We start from the raw sequence: 22,056 nt of genomic DNA on the forward strand, positions 1-22,056 counted from the left end.
GAAACGATTCTATTTCTCGCGTCGTTCCTGAACGACGCAAACAATTCACCGTACGAAGGACGCGTGCGGCAGGATATGCCAATTGCAGCGGTAAAAGTAGGTAAAAGTAGTTCAATACATCCGAACAGCCGTAATACGCGATATACATAATTGCAATGCCGAGTCCACGCACCGAGTCCCAATAGCCACAAATACCTGCCAAGGATTTACATTCCGCAAGAGACTAGGAAATGCTTTCGGTTCCCTTTCGGAACGGTTCGCTCTGAGAACTCTCTCGTCACATATAAATTAGCATATAAACGAGTCTGCGAGTATCTTTACCCAAATCATAGAAACTCGTCCGAAACAGTACGGGACGATAGAAAGGAAGTGGAATGTCGAGAGTTGCAGTAACGTTACTTGGCTGGAAAAAAAAATAGGACAGAAAAAAACGAAGTCAGTCATTTGTTACTTAAGTCATGTTTATCCTTACTGTTCTATCGCGCAGTACCCGTACATAAAGTATATCTATATATTTACGTCTACCTGTACATACATTAAGCTAACCTAACTATATGTATGTAATGCTGGATGTATACACGAAGCAGTCAACTGGCTCTGCTGTGTGTCTTATACGTCTAGGTACAGCCTCTCCAATTAACTATTGTTAACTCGTGCTTGATAGAGGCCCATCTTGTATCCGAGACTTGGGTTCACATCCAGATTTCCCCACAATGGAAAATACTTGGGAACCGTAAAAGATGAATGAGCAATTGTCCCGTCCTCGAGTAATTCCTCAGGAACACTGAAAGGCTGCTGGTGCACTTCATCTCTCAAGAGAGTGCTGGTATTTAATGAATCATCAGATTGCATTCTGATGCACTTGCATACCATTTCACCGTGTCGTTCTATGTAAGCTTTTGGTTGACTGCATGAATATGGGAAGCTGTCAAGAGGAAATTTCTTGATTACTGTGAATGAAAAAAAAAAATGCAAAATCAGTTGTACATATGAGTTTTTATCAAAATCTGGTTTTCATTGCCATAAAGGTCTCTCTTATCATTAATGCTTAGGTGTTACTCAATTGTGGAAGTTGCTTGTTCACTTTCACAATGGTAGACTACATTAACTTTGAGTAAAGATATAATACACTTGCAACTGCACGAAATGCATCTTGGATCGTTCTTGAGGTTGTTGAATTATTTTAAACGAATTATCAATGCCACTGTAGTTATTGTGGATCTTCTATTTGCTCCGGTGAAAAACGTCCGACGCTTCGTGGAGAAACGTTGTCTGCGCAAATAGGCGTCGCCATACGAATAAGGCACGGAGCTAGTTTCCAATCGTTCAGTTATTCCGTTCGCGACGTTGGACGTCGAACGTTTCCGTTGCCGACGGGAAGTGATATAAATTCACTGCTTTACATTTCGTTGACAATCAGATTGGCTACGAGGATCTAATCGGTTGAACCTATCGTTGAAATAATTTCGTCTGGTATTCGTTTATGACAAGGACGCTTTGGTTTTGTTTACATAAGATTTGTCACAGTCGAATTGTCGGCGGCTCCTGAAGAAATACAAGAGACGATGAAAGTCGTTCAGTTTCGAAGCTTATTCATGGTATCTTACGAGCGACGGGACAGGCGTTGGCTTGAAACTTTTATTTTAGCAGGAAAAAGAATACAAGAATCCGGGGCAGTCAGAAACGTGAAAGAAACAAAGAACGAATAGAGTTCAGGAAAATGACTAGCGCGATGAAAGTTATGCGACAGTAAATAGCGAGGAGAAAAGATGCGCAAACGATTAGGGGTAAATGTAAGTATAAATGTGCGCTCGTGAGGTATATAATGAAATTTGACTGCATCCTAGGAAAACCGGAACCGGTACTCGGTGTTGTTAGAGGATGTACATAACGCACGTAAGAGAAGAGCATCTTACGTAAACCTGAAGACTTTTTTTTTTCTTCCACTGCCGGACAATTATTCATAATTGCAATTAATTACCTACATTTATGTTACGTGCCTTACCCGAGCGACTCTGCGCTGAGAACGGCACTGTTCTCAGACAATTTACTCGCTGACGAGTATAAACTGCATTTTGAGTCCTTGCAGGAATGTCCTCATTTATCTCCGGGATACTTTTAGTCGAAGAAGCAGTGTGCAACGGATGAGCGCAGGGCCGTGGCAGAACTTCCGGCAGTTACCCATGTGCTAATTTATCATTAGAATCTGAACAGCTCGCGCCCTATGGCGTTTCTGTGATTAGGAAATCGATAATAAATTCAAAATATGCCAAAGCCTTATCCCCGGATACATGCTTTCTAATTTCTACCTTGTAAGTTGGATTTGTGTGATCCGGTAATATACGGCTCTGTTGCCAATTTACCAATTGCACATATTCATTCTTCGGCGTGATTAGCATAGAACTGAAAATAGGTGAAGGTCCGGTGCAATCGTTAAAGATGCTCGCTCTGATTAGCACGGTTGATCATACTCATCATCTACAAGCCGAAGATTCTTTGTTACCTGCGAAAAATATTTTACATCAATCATCGTATATAATTGGTCAGTCGCCATAAAAAAAAAAGTCAAGGGTGTAGCTTTGTTAAACGTTATGCCGGTACTTGAATATCCAGTATTGTCAGGGTAATAGCAAAGAGCGTGAAATATTCGAATTGTCCTCAGGTACAATGAAGTAAATTCTCCTTGTAATGGCGAGGCGATAACCAATTGTAAGGCGGGCGTAAAGGCGTACGCCTATATTGCGATTACTGGAGCAAGGCCGATGGCGGCAGATGTGTTTGTAGAAAAATGACTAAACGCTCGACAATAGAATTTCTTAGCAGGATACGGACTGTTGCTGTTGTCTTATCGTCTCTAATCTATATATTTCTCAATCAATTTCTTATTTAATTAATCGTTACGTTCATAGTCTGCACATTGTTTCACGTATAATTCTTGTCTGGCGAGACTAGACAAATAATTGAATTTTTCAGGATAAAATTTCGATTAGAGATGCCCATACTTTAAAATCACTGAAATTTTAAGTTATATGAAAACTTGTGTCGAATATTAAATAACGTAAGGTCGTGACGTCGCAGTTACTTCGAGCCTGTGTCATACTTACAGGAATACGCGTCTGCTAGCCGGGTTGCCTGGCGCGCAGGCGCCAACTGTCAGCGCAAGCATCGCCATTGGCAAATCCGTGCCTTGAACTTTCTTTTACGCCGGCAAGTCATGACTGTACAATTTTACCAAATTGATGATACTTGCGAATAAGAATTTCAATCCTGGTAATAACGGGTCATTGTCTGCAACGACATAAAGTTCTTCCAGATACAATAGGATAGGAGGAGTAACGTTATCAATGAATGGCACTGGTAATGAGTCAAGTGTCTTCCTAGAGGGGAAGTCGGAATTATATGAAATGAAAAAGTGATCAGTGTAACCGCGCAATTGAACGTGACAAAACATAACCTCCCACGTAGACGGGCAACGTAGCATTAATAATGCTTCGGGACAGCTGAAACCTTGGCAGGTCGTGAATTTATTGTCGTAGGGATTTAACGCCGTACGTAATATGCATCCGCAGTGGTCCAAACTCAAGCAGCGCTCATTTGCATAACCAGCCTCGAGAATATTATCTAACGCACTTCTCGCCGGTCAAACAGGTTAATAAATTTCGAGCGTTCGAAAAATGAGATCGGCGCGCGATGCGGCCCCATTATGTATACAGATATATACGTAGAACTATGCGTATATAGCGTATCGCGATGAAAAGTCACTAGGATTCGTGCCATCTTCCTTTTTTCCGATAAAGAGAACACCACTGTATTTAGGAAACTACTGGCTTACTTATTAATTCTTAATAAATATGTCGTTACTCATTGAAATGAAATTATCGAGCCTGAAGAACTAGGTGAAAATCAAGATTTCTTCTTCAATGATAACACCTTATCATGACGTCAATCTGGTATGTTTGACGTGAACATCGTCAGTATCATCAAGGAGACAGAATACGTTAATGGTACCAGATATTTACGTGCACGCTCGTACGTGTTACTTATATAGGAGATTTCTATATTATAGGAGTAATAAGATTTATTTTTATGTATAAAAAAGTAGTTCATGATGGATACTCTTTAATTGTATACTGCCATAGCAAATGGCGTCGCAACCCCATGGTCTGTGTTTATTGGCTGGTGTTTTGGTACGGGCGAACTTTTAACGGTCGTTCGGGTCACGCGGGAGCTCAGTAGTCAGTTTGTTTTCGAAGAGTTCACATTCGAGCGGAGTGCCATGTCAAAATGGAGTGCAGTGAAGTGAAGCCAGTTAATACGTTGAATACGATGAGCTCGAAGATATGTAAGCTGTTAAGGATGAAAAGTCGGTAAGTAATTGAAAATTATTGGAACAAGTAAGCCGGAAAATAGTTGGCTTTCAATGCGCCGCGTAAGAATTTGCAACGCGAGAAATTTCGATTCCAGGATTGGACGATCGGTCGTTATTAGAGTGTGACTATATATCGCGATACGATAATTCAAGGCGATCGAGGATACGACAATTAGAGATTTTTAAAAAATGGGCATTCGCGCACGCCATCTTTTTTACACCTTATGCTGCTATTACGTACGTCAATAATGGATGTATGTATTGTATATACAAGAGGCCTATTTATTTGCTCATTCAAGTAGATTTATACAAGATCATTTAGCGCTTCGTTGATCATGATCACTGCTGTGAACGATCGGACACTGAATCAATTATTTTTATCCATATAAATTGTTTTGGCGGTTTGTCATGTCTCGTAGCTTCGATCAAAACTGCCCGATCGTCTATACAGTTGGGTAATAGGTAAATCCGTAATTTTAAAATTTCTCTTGAACAGTTATATGAACCTGTAAAATTATGATATATATTAACTATAAAACTACAAACTGTAAAAATATGAAAATTAATTCTCACCGGTGTTAGATTTTGACAGTTTACGAGAATCATGTAAGCGATGTTTACATTATACGAAATTGTTAGGATTTTCGAAATATCGTATTCGTACAATTTATTACTATTCACCCTGACAATCGTACGTCTGTATCGTCAAGTATGACGCACGTAACTCAACGAATTTTTTTTCACGATCATCCTAGAAGTTTCACAACTTTTGTTGACGCTTGCGACCTTGCAAATCGAACTACAGTTGTTAATAACATCTTGGCACGAAATTCTTAAGCCGAATTCACAAAGCACCTCCAAACTTATACCTTAGTGTTAAATGTAAAATCATGAATTTTTATTAGAATTCCAAAATACCTCTGACGCTTATACATATATCATGCGCAAGGTACAGTTCTACCAAATATGAAATATCAAACGAACAAGATATAGTAGTTAAAGAAAATTTATCAAAAATATGTCAATGCCTTATTTTGCTGTATCAATTTCAATAGATACCTTATCCACGTGCTCTCCATTACAAGATATTGACTCCGCGATAAGTAGATTACTTAGTACAGCGCGAGACCTTGACATATTCCAGAGGTAAAATATAGCCGATCCATCGTAACTCCTCTTCCACGTTAACAGTTTATACAGAGAAGGCTGTCCGCATAGATAAAAAAATTATTAGCATAACTCCAACCGATAACAAAGTGCGTTTGATTAAGTTGGAGACAAGGTATATGTATCATTTTGAAAAATCCGTTACGAAAATCAAACGTCCGATCTGGAAACAGCAATGAAAGCCAGCGTGCTATACGTTTCTCAGAATGAAATCCTCATAAACTTGATTAACTGGAGGTCATCAAAACAGCACGAACGATACCGTTACTCCTCGCAGAATAATTCTCCTCGTTACCTGTCATCATTTCACTACGTTGAGAATCCACAGTAGAAATACAGTCGAGTTAATAAAACCGATCTTTCGAGCCATCGACAGATCTTTTTACACGACTTTAACGTAACAATGCTCGTAGTGAACTTTCACCAGAAACAATACATTTCTCTACACCACGCTACAGGAAGTAATAAGGAAAAGAATTTTCTTGTGTTTTTCCTTGATAGCCCTAGTTTCCAACCGGGATCCAAACGTAATTCCAATGACTTTATTGCGTGCATCTTCAACGGCTTTTTCTCGCGCTCTCTCACTGCACGTCATGCTAAATCCGCCATCACAAGTGCGAATGACCAGAAACACATTTTGGTATGGAGAATCTCTGACTTTTATTCGACAAAGCTTGGAGACTATCATCAACGTGTATGAAAACATCATCATGCCCGGCAGGCGGGTCGCGGCGCAAAACAAACGGACACACCGTACAGGCGTCACGCATAACGGCCAAAACTCTAACGTCCAACTTACACGATGCGAACTTCCCATTCTACGCTGGGAATTGATTAACACGCCGGGGAATAACCGTAATGGGAAGCACCATAGGAAGGTGTATCCGTACGGTTCGATTTCGAAAATCAAAGTAGAAGCAGTACCAGCAGCGAAAGTGTGTCGACAAGTATCTCAAAGTCAATCCGATAAGGATGCACCCATTTGCATTCTTGAGCGTGAAAGCCAGGCGCCTCGACGCTCGTAAACGCGTTACGTTAGAAACAACGTAGATGGCCACGTAAAATAACGGATGCCTTGTTATCGTGTAATTATCACGTAACAATATCCCGGCGTTCTTTAACGACCGAGAATTATATCAGAATCGTTACACGATAATCAGCTCTGCGGCAAACTGACTGACGGCATGACTCATCGTCGGAGTTCGTTGCGTTCGGCAGAGACATGGACTTTGCAACGTGTAGCGGGAGCTTTCGCACACCTTTCCGCCATGAGCGCGCCTTCGGTACGAACAACGTGCTCCACGGAAGGCCTATTACGAGGTTAGGGTACTCGTTGAAGTCGTTGGATGTCCAAGGATAGCGACCTGAACGTTTCTTATACCTTTGATATTTCACGTAATGACAAACATGCTGTCCCGGTATTACCCTATGTGCATGCACTGTTTTTAGGATTTTGAGGTTAGATTCTTTGATCGTACGTGGGCACCTATTAAGATAGCTTCGAACTCATTCGGTCCTAAGAGGATAATAATAATTTGTTTAGTCTTGTATTCGATCGTCATTCTTGTATCAACACGTTGTCGTAGGACCTGGTGTTAATAGGCGTTGGTCTCGAGCGCACCTTTACCACCTCTGGCACTACGCTAGAGGATGGTCTTCACTAGAGCAGAGTCACGTCACTTGAGCGACCCGTGGTGGTAGCTCCAGGTATAGAGTCGTCGGTAGTAGGGGTAAAAAGGTATCGATGCGCAGTCCGGTGATCGCGAGCGTTGCGAACGGACGTTACGGACGGAGCTAATGAGAACTAGCTGTGAAAAATAATCGGAAACATTCTGTCTGCTCGTAACTCTCGGGTAGTGGTGGTCTTATTGGAGATCGGAACCGAAGGGATCCTTGTCGTTATTATTCGGTGACACGTTTATTTACTTATTTCACGCTGGTGACACAGGTGGTGGAAGTTGGATGATTTTTATTTACGGAATATCTGCTACTCTCGCGACTCTACCGGACGTTTATGACCGTTCGGCGAACTTTGCTTTTACGGTGAAACCTCGTTTATGCGGCATAACCGTAAGAATTTAAAGTTGTCGTAAGAAAATAATAACTCTGGGACATCGAACTGTCATTCAAAACTGAAACTTGGCTACTGGTGTTTCATTTTTGCTGTAACTGGTGACACTGTGAATAAACTTAGATATGTGCTCTTGGATTTAATCGTCTGGGTAAGTCTCGAATTCTCTTTCTCGATTGTCATTGTTCGTCCTCAGTGCGCCGTTTATTCTGTCGTTACGGCGCGTTACGGCGCACTGGTGCTTCTGAATATCTTAAGGGCTAAGTTAGACTCTTGAGAAGTTACTGGCATCCTGTGTATAAGGTGGTAGGTACATAAGTAGCTCGTGCGGCGTTCGACTTTATCGTTGGGATAAATAGAGCTTTTCGTGCCGTGAGAAAAATGCGGTATAATCGTTTCCCGGTATTGTTAAGAATCGCCGGATGAAAAATGGAGGAATGCGCGTATCCGCAGCGCTGCGAGGTATTCGTCAGGGATTATAACACGTATGTGCTTGTACAATACGTAAATAGGAATTTTCTCGCGATTTTGCACGGTATAACGTGTCGTTATGAAAAAGATGCATTTGCTTTTTTATTCCGCTTGGAAATTTTTTTTCACGATTTCAAACTCAGTTCCCGTTCTTTTTGGCGGGATAAAGTTATACAATTTTTTTTAACCTACGTTACGCGAATTGACACGTTAGTCAACCACTTCGGTATAGATGGTATCGATGAAATGCGATCTTGAACCATTTTTCAATTTTCAATCGGAGATAATGGTGTTCTTATCACGCGCGCCGATAAGAACTCGTCGAACGTCGAGAAATTCGTATGCTCGCAATAGCAAGTCAAAAATCTTATTCAGTTGGTATTGAACTTAAGTCGATCAAGGCCGATCGATCGATCCCGTCGCGCTGTAGTATCGATTAGATCGGTAAGACTGTCGCACGAATCGCGCGGCGGCTCGATTACGGCGTCGATTCTCGTCCGCCCCTGTTTTATCGGTTAAAAAAAATATTTGATCGCGTTGCGCAAAATTAATTCATCACGCGGCCAAACACGTGGATTTGATTGACGGTGCAAGGAAAAAAAAAGTATGTCGATCTCGTAACCAGTGTCCTATAGAAACAGTGTGTGTTGATCGTTGAAAAAAAAGGAAACAAGATATTGCCATGAATCTCGGTACGAACGTCCCAAAATCTCAAATGACAATTTTTCCGTCGTATCGAAAAAAATGTCCAATTCACGATGACGCACCGGCATAAACATTGCCTCGATAAGTAGCCGCGATCGAGATTCGTTACTCCCATGTGACCTCAAAATGTCCCGTTTCGAACGGTTAAACCAGCAACGTCTAACGAACGACTGTTTTCATGATCATTAACGATGATTTGTTCGTCCCAGGATTCGAAAATATCACTTTGCGAACGCTGTCGCAAGATAAACCTTGGGCTTCCTTCGATACCCGCTAAAAGCCCCATTCCGTTAGTGTGCCATATCGAAATTCGATCGAGCACGCATCGATGGCGGTGCAGGGTAGTAAAAACGGTTTGGTGGAAATTTTATGGATTTAAAAAGAATAAAAAAATAATAATTCCTCAGACGCATCGGATAATGTTAATTTGTACAGATATCGGGCTCGGGTGCTGCGGGACTCTTCATGGTTCGTAGGACATAAATTCAACACTACGTGATTCTCGTCGATTTGTCGCTTGCAACATGCAGTTTTCTAGTTGCTCTCGCAACGGTCGTACCGACTGGAAACGCCTGTTGTTTCCATAGCATTTCCTGGCCCCCGGTGTCGAGGGGCCTTCCTTTCAGCATTTTCTCTACTGTTAGACGGCCGTCCTGTCCCTTCTTACAAAACACCACGTGTATGTACTTGTAATTCAAGGCGTTCAATATTGCGGTCACGTCATCATAGCATTTACGTACTCGTTGGTAGACGTTGACGAATTTCATTTTCTTATTCGTTAATTCGAGCCTCGCGCGTTTTACTCGCTCACCGCTTATCCGTTCCTACGCGGCCCGTTTACCACGTTCTGCGATGTCTCGCGACGAGCGGAGCGTCTTTCTTGTTGTCCATTTAACGAATTTATTCGGGCTGACTCGCTTTCCCAAAACTAACATCGAAACGATTGGACGGCCACTCGACAGGCACGTACTGTGTTTTTATTATTTGTTTCGACGACGTAACGCACTATTGGGACCGTTCGAGAATTAATCGAACTCTAGCCTTTAATTAGCCTCGACCACTTGTTCCATTTGTTATATATATATATATATATATATATAGCTACTGTATATATGTATGTGGCTTATTTCTTTTAAATTCTTTCTCCTATCGTGCAATCACTTGGAAACTCTTACGAATTCTTACGAGTACGTTGATCGAGGCGAGCTCGTTAATCAACACGGGTTGACCTTGAATGTTGATTTACTTCCGAATTCGGCAGACGCGAGTGTACCATTGTATAGAGACAATGGTGCACTTCTTATCTCGCATGATGAATTGTAAGTCAGAATATTGGGGAAACAGAGATTTTTTGCCAATATCAAATTATTACGAATCGTCTCGGTTAATTCGAAAATATTGAATTCCTCAATCTTGTTAATACATTTTTTTTTAATTTATCCCCGTTTTTTGCTTTCTATTTTCAATTTAGTCCAATAACCATAACTAAAGTTTTTATAATTAATTTGTTTCTTATCTATAAAATTTCGCACCACATTCCAATGTTTGAGTATCGGCGTATCGATACGATCTTAATTACGTGATCGACGGGAGCTTAGGAAGTTGTTGTAAATCTGCCCAAAGGATTTACGAATTGCCTCTGAAAACACCTTTTCTTGTACTACTTACGTGAAATATAAATGTGACTGACGATATCGGAACTTTGTCACAAGGTCAAACAACGTACATACAAAATACTGTCGATATTAGAAACGAAGTCGAATATTCGCACGACAGATCCGGGCTAGATAACTGTAAAAGCGACCATGCGACAAGGGGCCACCTGTTTCGTGACACAGTTCATATCGTCGTTTCGATATGAACAACCTAGGGCTCTATAGATAACCAATGGCTATGCCTTAGCCGCCTAGTACCCTAGTACCGATAATAAAAAAGACCGTATACGACAATTTCCATGAAAGCTAAAAGTATACCCGAAAGTTACGTAAAAACTGTCACGGCATATTCATCAAGAATATTTACCATGGATCTTTTACATAGATAATTGAATCTTGCCTCAAGTCTTCCTTTCAATCGCACAATAACGATCTCCAATACCAATCTTTAGTTTCAATAACCTTAAGTCTCGTTCGCATTACCCAGTCGTACCCCTCCCCAAAACTTTTCCTCGTACGCAACCGATACGTCGTAATTCAGGTACACGCAGTTCGGCCTTGTACCCAGTTTACATTTGACGGACGACTATCGACCGCCGATAACAACCAATACCGATAGTCATTCTCAATGCGCAACGAAAATCGTCAAAATTCAACTAGCGCGCGCACGCTCCTACCTGCGACACGTTAAACTCAAACTTGACGATCGGAACGAATCGTTCGAAGGGGACATGCCGCGTTCTCAATGCCGACTCGTGACTTTGTCGCTGCACTTCGCCGCTGGTCCCGCCTTGTCCCTGGCCGATCGTGAGTGTCGCGACGCGCGTATACGACAAACAATAAGCGTTTACCTCCAATTACGAAATGGGCTACGGTACCGCGTATAAATACCTACAGGGACGAACAAGGCTGTATACACGTATACTTTTCCTATAGCACGTTGCCTGCCATTTTATCACGTCGCTGGCGAATCGTGTCAATTGTATGCGACTTATATATCGCGATGAATTTATTCGCCCGAATCACCCGACCGGTCTCGATCTTTCTGCGAGAATCGCATATCGATGATAATAATAACATGAACGTCGCGCCGAGCGCCCGTCGCCGGGAAACGCGTATTATTTTCACGCGAGATCGGTGAAAAAAATTTTCACGGAGATCAAGAGTGATCCGGAAATTAATGTAGGAATTTGGGGCGCAAATAAATTTCAGGGTAAAAAAAACTTGCCCGGAGACAGATTGCACGCGAGCGTCTCGACGCTTTTTGCCGTGCTCCCGATGGTCCCCATACCAGGCGGACCTTGCGTTCTCGTGTCCTTTACGATTTCTTCCTACTTAACGTTCCCTCTTTACTTTTTAACTCGTCTGCCTTTTCGTGCCTTTATCGTGGTATACGAACGCTCGCTACGTAACGAGAGAGTGAATTACTTAATCGAAATCGAATACGGGTGTCCGATATATATATATATATATACACACGTAGACGAGAGTCTCATTATTCTTAATTATACCAGCTGTGGGGTATTCATCTCGTAGTCTGTATCTCGTATAGTGAATGTCGATTGAGAGATTCGTCGGCTAATTATTATTTGTCTAATGAGAATTCGATTTATTTTATTATACCATTACCGCGATGAATTCGTATTTACGAAATCCACGCGCGTCGACTTGATGACGATATAACGAATGGAGACGCGCACGAACGATCTGCGTGGCGTCTGTCACTTTGAATCTTAATGATTTCTATATATTTTGACGATCGTCTCAAGCCAAACAATATTCGACGATATTTTCGCACATTACTCACGGTATCGCGTCGCTCTGTTCGCTCGTATGTAAGTTTTACCGTTTAACGCGTCAGGGTCCCTCAAAATACTCCCAGCTGTCATGGTCTGCGCGCGCAACGTAGCCTCGAAGAAGCGCGACAACTACAAAGTCTCGAACGGTCATTTCTCGCGTCGTAGAAGTCGGATACGTCTGTTTCGCGGGGAACGGTCGACGCGCCCCCCTCGTCCTCGGCAGACGTTGTGCCGGATTCATAGCCTCGTCATCATACTTCGTTAATACTTCAGCATGATGCCGCATATAATTTCATTGATGACTGTGACTGTTTGCGATGTATAGAAAAAGGCACGGCCTTTCAGGTTATTCACTATTTTGTCGAATACTCGTAAATGCAAACACGCGAAATCCGTCGGCGCGACTTAAGCTTCGATTTAACGCGTCTCGTAGCTCTTGCATTCTCTTTTCACCGAATGCCTATCACCGTTCGTCATTCGGGATGTCGCTGAAAAAGAAATTTAGCATACTGCCAAGAAACACGTTGAAAATTTGTCAGACGAGAAAAACACGGACGCGCTACGAAAACGTCCTTCTAAAATGCATTCAATATGTTATCGCCATGTATGTACGCCACGTATATTTATGTATATGCAAGGACGCTATATATACATATACGGATTGGAAGAACGATGCAGCGATACATTTTTAGCACGTAATTTGCATATGACTTTGAAATTGCATTCCTTGGACACCTGACGATACAGACCCGTACTATTATCAAGTGTTATCAGACAATTCGTGAATCATCCTTGTCATATTGATATTCACGGTTACGTATATGTATATATGTATATATGACTTTTGTGATTCGTCGTATCGACATCGAGACGGCTGATGCGCTAATTTCCTTACTTGCAAGGATTACGCTTGTTATTGTCGTGAAACGTGTCTGCGGCGGAGACTCGGATGAAAAGCGGAAGTAGGAAGCAAGAGCGCGACCTCGTGACATAATGATTATGCAGCCAGGTAATAATTGTCCTTCCTAGTAGTGACGACGATGGGTTCGTTCGGCGGGTACGATCCCCATGAGATTCCTAGTTCGACGCGCCCCTGGCGGTGGGCACGCGATGTACGAAGTTATCCAGAGGGCGCTGCCTTGTATACAGAATCGACGGAGCTTACGAAGTAAACAGTGCAAGGATATTTATGAGTCTTACGACACGCGGTTTAATGAGTGCAACGCGCGTTCCAGTAGTTAATCGAACGACGGGATATTGGTGTACGTGGCAGTTACTTGTTAATACCGGATTACGTGTCAACGTGAAAATGTTTGAAAGATTTTTGTCGTGCAATGGCGAAACTTCTATTTCTATTCGATGACATATTTTTTGCGTGGAGCGGGGCGACGGGACGCAATCTCCTAGGAATTTAACGAGTTGGTCAGGTTAGGTTGGTATCCTGTGCTGAGTGAGCGAGGAAAAAACAATTTATTGCACGACAATCGCGCGTCTATGGAAATGTGCCTGGATTTTGTGACTCTCTCGTTCTTCGTTGTGACTATTGTTATTGAATACGTTCTCTCTCGGACAGAGTCTATTCACTGTCTCCTACTCGGCCATTGATTATCCTCGCAAGGCGAATGATCCTTCGATTCCAGGCCAATGAAACCTAACGATCTCGATCTGCCTGAGGCCCGTAACCTGTTGCAATCCCACCGAAGAGACAGCCGCTTTTACCTCGACCCTCGCATCTATGACGCGTCCTTACGGCAGAAACGATCTTGACAGTTGCCATTATAATGGTACTCCCAATGATTTACGTTTCGAACTCGTGCACCTAGGAGGTTATGTTCGTCCCGATTGAATCGAGTGGGATACTTTCAAGAGGTCTGCTGGTTACGTGATTTTATCGAGGACCTCTTCGAGTCCGTTTCCGGTTCCCGATGTCTCGTTGGACGCATCCGGAAGTCGATGGGTACACCCAGAAGACGTTTTGCCGTGTAGGTAAATCTTAACAATGTATATTCGGCACGGCGAGTTTTATGGTGATCGCTTAGTTTTTACTTTACGACGAGGATGGTTATCGTGAAACGGAAACACGCGGAACGTGTTTTCATCGACGCGAGAGTGTCGCCGACTTACCCCGAGGTCAGCGAGGAGTCCCTTTCGCAAGAACGAAACCGCGCCATGAAAGCTGTCGTACCAGATTCGCTCATAATTGGGTCTGGCTTTAGCGAGAAACTACACGAGAGCGAGTTTATCCAGAGCCCGTCGTACGTAGAGACACACAGGCAGTGCGGATGGGCATCTGCTGCTGATGATCTCTTGTCCTGAACGCGATGAAAGTACGTACCAATGGAACGACCACTTTTTACGTGCTCGAGAAAGGGCTGCTGGATCTCGTATGGGGAACTTGGGACCTTGCCGCGACCGCTTCTTGCTACTTTGGGCATTCCTCATGGATTTGGGACGCCATACGTGCTTATGGACGCAGTAGGACGTGTCCTGGTGAAGTTCAGTAAAAGTGGTTATACGCGTCGTCGCTCGTTCCTTGGGGACGATCGAGACTATATATATATATACACAACGATAGCATTTAATAACGGAAGGCACATGATATATTGGTCGTATGCCATTTGGGTGAATGATGTAAAAAAAATACAAGATGGCGTATTATCATACCTGCTTATCCGTGTATGAATCATCTTGAAGCGACTAGATACTTTTTTTGTTCATGTCCTAGTAAGAGAATGCATATTTCTTGAATCTTTATCCGTCCCACCGGCAAAACTCTGTGTCGTTTCGCCCGTGTCTTTGGCATAACTTTCGTCCACCCTTCTTCCCAACCAGTCGGACTCCGCTACAAAGTCGCTTTAATGGCGCTTGGGACCCGGTAAAACGGCTTACGAAGTTTTACACGGATTTCGATGCCGGGACTGGTTGATGTTCCATTAGCACCTGTCCGTAAAAATCGCGTCGGGGATATAGTCGGCGACGTTAAACCGAAAATCAGCATAATCATTGCACCAATGAATTTTCATCTTTATTCGTAATTCGCGTCGGGAAGGTGAAAGCGACTCGTCATTTAAGAAATAGGGGTAGAGTCCTTGTAGGATTAAACGTTGTCGTTATGGATATTTTGAATTTTTTTTTTTTATCGTCAATGAACAAATTCCCGACATATTTAGACAGAGGCGTGTTAAATTGCCAAGAGTTATACATTGTGCACCTATTATATATATATATCTATGTATACACACTGTAACATCACGTCCTCTCTTTTTGAGATCCCCGTACCGTTTACATAGCCCTGACCTCCACGGTTTACTTAGTCCTGTTTTGCGATATGTTTAAGCCGTCTGTTAAGTTAAGGTGAGTAGCCTGAAGCCCCGAGGCAATGACCTTGCTCGGGAGACTCTTCCCCATAGATATATCCCCCCCAGCATCCTGTTTCTATCCCATTTTGTCTGCAACGCTCGTAAATCGAAATCATCCGCGCAGTGGCTTTCGGCAATTAATGTGCTAATTGGATCCGCGGTTGCTATTGACATGACTGTACGTATATTATACATTCAGACACATACAGGAAGTGCCACGTGTTCCTCGTTCAACGTATAAAATAAATATCGTAAAGAAATTCATATTCAATCACAATCGCAATTCCGATCTCGGTATTCGCGATATATCTCTTCTACATTATATATTCGTAAATCGAAAGTATCTTTCTAATTTCCTTCGTCCCACTTCGTTTTAACGTTATTTCCATTCCGGACGAGTCCCGCGTGGAAGAATCACACGTGCTCAAGACGCCATAGGATATGGAGACTGTTTGACCTGTGGTATTAGAAATGGAGGTGAAAAAAAAAAACAAGAACGAAAATAAAAAATTTTCAATCTAATATATATGTATACATATATATATATATATATATATATATATATATATATACACACGCTAATATACACGTATATACCTATATATATAGTTGCGCAATAAATAACGAGAGTTCGAACAACCAATTACATTCAGGATCAAAGAACTCTTGTCTGCGATTTCAATTGTAACCCTCGCGTATGAAATATCTATTTGGGGATGCCACGTGAGGATTCTTTTTTTTCTTTTACATATTCTCAATCGATCAAGGGTCGCTGGCCGTTAAGTAACAACGTTACGAACACTCCCAGCACAGGCAGCATGTCGGTCGGTCGGGAACGTTGCTGCTTTCTAGTAATATAACGCGCGGGCGACACGGTCCGATGTCTATCAGCTGCCAATCGTCAAAGCAACTATTTAAGACAATTGGACAGCGCCGGCTACACTTTGGCATTTCAATGATAGATTCACGTGTATCTATGTATCGTATATTAGCGATACGGTCGCACGGCTGTAAGGAACACGTATATTGTAGATGGCGCTATGTCGGTACGTATTTCCTCGATGGTTGGTCGAAGCATTCGCCACAACGTTAAGTCCAGTACCCACGTGTACGGCCTGTACGTCTGTATCCACACGTACGGTATAACGCCACGCACGAACTAACATAAGAATATACGTAACGGGCAATGGGATCGTAACGTAACGCATTGCAGATGAAACGGTTCTGCTATATACAACGGAGGCGCATAACCTACGCTTAACAGCCTGCAGGCATATCGGAGTTATGTCTGCTCTGTTATACTACGTAGCTGTGGCCTTATGGCCGGTGGAGCGTGTCTTCCGTGAAGAAAGCTTCTCGATCCTTTCTAGGATTTAGTTGGCGATCATCTTATCGAATTCTTGGGATACCGTGTCTCCTTATCTCGGAGCGGATAAACCTATTCGCAATCAGATGTATACTGTTATCAAGGCCTCTTGGATATTTTGATAATACGATTCCTGGACTTGGTTTAAAAAAAAAAAAAAGACAAGATTTTTATCACGGTTTAGGCGCATGTTTTTTTTTTTTTGGAATCACAGACTTACCGGTTGATCACGTTAATCGGTTATTCCATAATTGATAAGACCAAGGCTGGATCTCGTATTTATCGATGGGATTACTTAATCTACATAGGCGATTGATACATTGGCGATTAGTCTCTTTCAGTCAGACGACGTTGATAGTATGAATCGGCAGCCGAATTGAAAATTGTATCGGCAAGTCCGTTTTAAAGGATACTGTATTCTGTTGGTGGTGTCTTTACTTTTTTTTGTGTGTATATTTTCTATCGTGCTTGTTGCGTCATCGCTTGTTCAATAACTATTAGACTTTAGGAGTTCGTGACAAAGTGTTGTGGACGGATGCACGGAAGGAGTCCGATGTACTTTTAATATTTGTTGCCTTGCAAGGAACGTCATGTCTGCGTATGAGGGTTCTCTTCCTCGTGGTGACGTCACTTTCGACATTCTTTGTTTACTCTCGGTCACGTTCCGCCGGCCCGAAGCAAAGTTCAACTCGATAAATCCTCTGGGCGCGCGAGCCTCCCGCGCACACGTGTGCGACGTCCTAACCGTGGACTACCTGGGTTTTGTTTTTTTTTCTTTTTTTCCGTTGGAGGCAACGCCACTCTCTGCAAACGCCCTTGTCAGGAATGTAATCTCCGATCTCGGCGGTGGCCGCTGCCGCCATTGTGAAACGGATAGTCGAGACGCCACTGTATATGCTACGGCGCGAACCACCCACCGTATTACGCACTTACGCGACGCTGCTGCTCTCTGGCGGTGCGCCCTGTAGAACGAAATTGCGTTCTGCCTCTTGGGCTTTGCACGCGAGCACGAGGGTCTCGTGCGGGAGCTCAATTTCAGATTGTAACCTCTTCGCCGCGCGCGCACGTTTTGTTCTGTACGCCGTGACGCGTGCCGTCTGTTTTTACCGTGTTCCTCTTCTTTTTTTTTACACGGTTGGTGACTCTTCCTTATGCTGCATCGCTGAAATACACGGAGGGCTACGGTGTCGTGTCCTTTACGTTCGCCGTGCGGCTTGCGGGAATGACGTTTGTTTCCCGGCAGAGGCATAACCTCATCGAGTTTCTCATGGACGAGCGATTATCGCTTTGTGTACTCCTGACGCGTGAGTTGTAGATGGCGACACTCGGCTCAGACCTTCCCGGCAAGGCTCTCCGGCCGCGATTGTTGTGTCTGCCGTTAGAAAAAGTCACGGCGACATTGCAAGGTTGTAATCGTAATGACGATGCAACCGCATGCGGTCGATTGTAATAACGACTCTTCGTCGAGGATCTAAACTCGTAATACAGTCGTTAATATAGATCTCTCGGTCCGGCGTGCCTCTCGGCATACCGTGTGAATGACGCTCGGGGGAATTCTCGAAGGTACGATCGAAATATTCGAGCTTGATTGTGTACGATGTCGATGAGCAATAACAATTGTTGGTAACGTGACGGATCTGTTATATGCTACAGGTAGCATTGCCATAGGTACATAGTGATCGTTCTGCGAAATTGCATTGCACCACTTTCTCCGTTAATTTGCACCAACCGGATATCTAGTAGGCTAAGCTACAGGCACGAGCGGGTCTTATGGCTGTCGGATACTATCCAAGTTTATTTGCAGTTTAATATCAACGCGCTAAGACCTCGAACTTTATATACGGTATTTGACAAAATCAACAAAATTTTTTTTCAACCTACCATATAGCATTCTTGTTAACCGTGCGTGGCTTTGCGACTAGATATTATTCATGCAATTTACAGTTGTATTATAAATCCATATGTATACATTACTTGTGAATTCACGAATCTGAAGATTCTCGTTGACCTCGTTCAATACTGATGACTTTAACGTAATCGGGAGACAGGGCGGGTGTTTCGTCCTCGTGATGTAAACAATATCGTCACCACGTTCAATTTATGAGGATGTGCAATGTTACATTACGCGGATACGATACTTCGCGTGTACGAGCAAGCGAGAGGGAACCAAGGTGGTTTCTTTTTTTCATCGAATCAATGATTTCGTTGTTAATTAGAGAGAAAGTGGGACGCTCGATCGTTATTCGTTGGTCTCGTCGTCAAAACGACATACGGACTGTAAGAGACTAAGAGACACGTATAATGGAGATAGAGTGAGTGAGAAACAGAGAAAAAGACACAAACGTATTCGACCGGCCGAACCACTTTGACTGTCATGGCGGATAAGTTCGAATTTCGATACGGCCGACAGTTCAGTATCTATAGTTATACTCTTTCCCAAGGGAAACTTCCATGAATCATTATCGTTTCCCAATGCGCCTTCCTCATTAATTTGTACCGTCTCACAGGGTCGTTCGTTGATCGCGAACGAGGATTGACTCACTGAATAAATAAAAGTGGCCTAGAGACACCCAACGATATTGTCGCTAGGAAATTTAATGTTATAAAAACAATCGTGAATAATAATAATAACATCGCTACGAGCATCTATTACTTTCGCACCACGTGCTTACTTCGTTGTACCTCACCTAGGGTCGATCTGGCATTGCGCAAGTCATCGACACCAATTTAGTTCGCGTCTAGTCAAAATGGCCGCTGGGCCCTAAATCAAAATTCCACCGACACTTCTACCGCGTCTGATATTCCGGGAAAATAACTTCCGCGTGCGGCCCACCCGCAGTCACGAAAATGCATTTCAAAGCACGAGGGTAAAACCGTACGGTTATTCGCGCTCGCGCCTGAATTCTAATCGGCATTACGTAATTCGCTGCTCAATGCGTGCAAGGAATGCCGCGATCGTTGTTACGGTCGCTGTGTACTCTTCTTACGCTGTGTAAAGTCATGCGGCTATAAGAGAGTCATGACGCGACGGAGGTCCTGTCTAATAAAGCCCTACCTCTCGTCCGAGCGATCGAGTTTCACTCTACCTGCCAGCGGGTTACGCCCGTCGTTTCCTCGTTTGATGCGATTTCTTGCGTGTCGCTCGTTGCGCAACATTACGCCAAAGAACGAAAGTCGTGGGAGTATCGGGCTGGCTGATGTGCAGAGTTAAAAAAGTGATCGCACTTACGTGCCGAGACACAGGGCGGAGCCACAGGACGTACAAGGAAGGCGGCCACTACGTACGCGTATAGCACGTCCGTAATAATTACCTTCTTGACAACTTTCAGTCATCTTATATAAACGTGGATCGACCGAATCGTAACTTTAGCTGACAATTATCCAGACCATACGTAGGAATATTCGTGTTACTCTTGATTTTTATAATCCATCTGTCGACACGTGTCAAAATTTCGTTCTCACTCGACGCTCGTCACGCGTAAAAAGAAAGTTTATGTACTTTTGACACATAGGAGTTAGCGTTCACGGGTTATAACCGTTGGCAGAGAAGCACTTTATATCTTGTTTGCTGATCCTTGCCGGTAGATGGCGCGTCGTACTTTCGAGCGCTGCATGCCGGGACGTTAGGTTAAGGTTAGAAAAGGAATAACACGAGGGACGGAGAGGGGGTAATAGTCGTTAGAGAGAAGAAGAGGAAGTAAAAAGAGAAGGTGGCTTAAGAAGCGCTGGAGGTGAAGTAGAGGAGCCTTCGGCGGTAGAGGAATCTGTACTTTTTGTCGCGTCCTTTCCTCCGGTGCAGGTAGATTCTTGAACGCATCCTTATCTCTCTTCGCTTGTCCATTCCTCTCGTTCCCTCTCGCTCGCTCCTATCAACCCTCTTACGTAGCTCTGTCTCCCTCTGTCTCGCCACCTCCTCGCCAACTCCCAGGCGTCCTGGCTTTCACGCAGCTGTGTCTCTACGTACCTACCTACCTATATACCTATCTACCTAGCTATCCCGAGGATTCAGACCCACGGCCACCTACCTCCCAGTACTCTCTCGGCTGGATTCTCTGCGAGGAGGTCGCGCGCAAGGCCACTACGGGCGTTGCCCTCCTGTGCCCGATCCCATATTACATGTTCACGTATCCGAGCGATGCCTGCCGATTCCCTTCCCCAGGAAATCGATTCCACCGATAACTTTCATCCAGCCGACGGCGAGCGTCGGATTATCAGACGCACCTGACAGGATCCTCGAGTAACTACCGACGCTGTCTCCTGGATCTTCTCGGATATCCGACGCCGCCATATTGCTTTCTAATCAGACCTCTCGCTACGCGAACCCTTATACACATTTTCACTCGAAAGTTCCCACCTTAGGCTCTTGCCGACTCGTTGTGGAAAAACAAACGTCATTGACAATTCCAACCTAACCTCAAATTCAAGTAAGTCATTTTCGTACATACCGAACGCCCGTGTTCTTTGTACGCGGAACGACCCCGGTTCTCTCGTCCATATTTTTTACTTCGACTCTCAAACCTCCAGTCGCCCACGTGTGTACAGTCATTAGGTATTACGAGACGTATTGCACTGCCGTGCGGTCGCTGACAATCGTTTTCCATGTCGACCTTACGTTTCTTTATGCGTATGTCGATAGTCGTGCAATTCTTCAGACAATTATTAATTCTAACCTTGCTGGTCGCTTCTACAATGCATCTTTTTTCATGGTCGTAAAGCTGTTTGTCTACGTTTCTTGTGTAACGCGATGAAAAAGCATTTTTCAATTTTTCTTACTGCTACAACCCTGATACCGTCCGACGGAGAGTCGAGCGTTTTTTACGTCTTCTTCATGGATACGCACACGGCTTATGCAAATATTTATATTCCTACTTGTCGCGTAGCCTGTGTACCTACAACTCGAGTACACCGCGTGATAAGAGTACGGTTTCACTACAGTCCATTCGTGAGCCTCTTACAGAGCCAAAGGTAGAAGCTTCTTCGTGCTGAATTCGTGGAGGCTGTTGGTTGCACGAGAGAGGATAAAGTCGGCCGACGGGCGACGCGACGGGAAATAATAATTCGCAGGTATATTATTATGGAATTCGTGATAGGGGG

General features: G+C 43.5%; 1 protein-coding gene and 2 long non-coding RNA genes across 15 annotated transcripts in view; 1 reads left to right on the forward strand and 2 right to left on the reverse strand.

Moving 5' to 3' along the window:
* LOC107266363 overlaps nt 1–22,056 on the forward strand; it is a 53,121-nt gene that overhangs the window by 3,574 nt on the left and 27,491 nt on the right. Inside the window, exon 1 of one of the 8 annotated variants that reach the window (XM_025083654.1) lies at nt 4,224–4,367. The exons of 3 other annotated variants lie outside the window; for them this stretch is intronic. In XM_025083654.1, the coding sequence (XP_024939422.1) occupies nt 4,285–4,367 (83 nt within the window). In that variant the 5' untranslated portion in view covers nt 4,224–4,284. Of the gene's footprint in view, nt 1–4,223; nt 4,368–7,273; nt 7,759–13,725; nt 14,220–21,913; nt 22,027–22,056 lie in introns of those variants that run through there. 4 more of the 8 variants (XM_025083657.1, XM_025083656.1, XM_025083658.1 and 1 more) reach the window with 4 other exon arrangements.
* LOC107266377 lies at nt 444–12,298 on the reverse strand. Of its 5 annotated transcripts, none has more exons than XR_001537405.2 (4): nt 3,105–4,133; nt 2,310–2,503; nt 2,006–2,233; nt 444–950 (listed from the first exon to the last, which is right to left on the reverse strand). It is a non-coding gene; the product is annotated as an uncharacterized LOC107266377 (long non-coding RNA). The 5 variants fall into 5 exon arrangements; XR_001537408.2 differs by lacking the exon at nt 444–950 and adding an exon at nt 957–1,545; XR_003059337.1 differs by lacking the exons at nt 444–950; nt 3,105–4,133 and adding an exon at nt 12,246–12,298 and having other exon boundaries at nt 957–2,233.
* Nucleotides 4,616–6,910, reverse strand: LOC112494156. Of its 2 annotated transcripts, XR_003059341.1 has the most exons (4): nt 5,682–6,910; nt 5,429–5,575; nt 4,943–5,238; nt 4,616–4,875 (listed from the first exon to the last, which is right to left on the reverse strand). It is a non-coding gene; the product is annotated as an uncharacterized LOC112494156 (long non-coding RNA). The 2 variants fall into 2 exon arrangements; XR_003059340.1 differs by having other exon boundaries at nt 5,429–6,910.

Source organism: Cephus cinctus, unplaced genomic scaffold, assembly GCF_000341935.2.
Source record: "Cephus cinctus unplaced genomic scaffold, Ccin1 Ccin1_scaffold0310, whole genome shotgun sequence".
NCBI lineage: Eukaryota > Metazoa > Arthropoda > Insecta > Hymenoptera > Cephidae > Cephus > Cephus cinctus.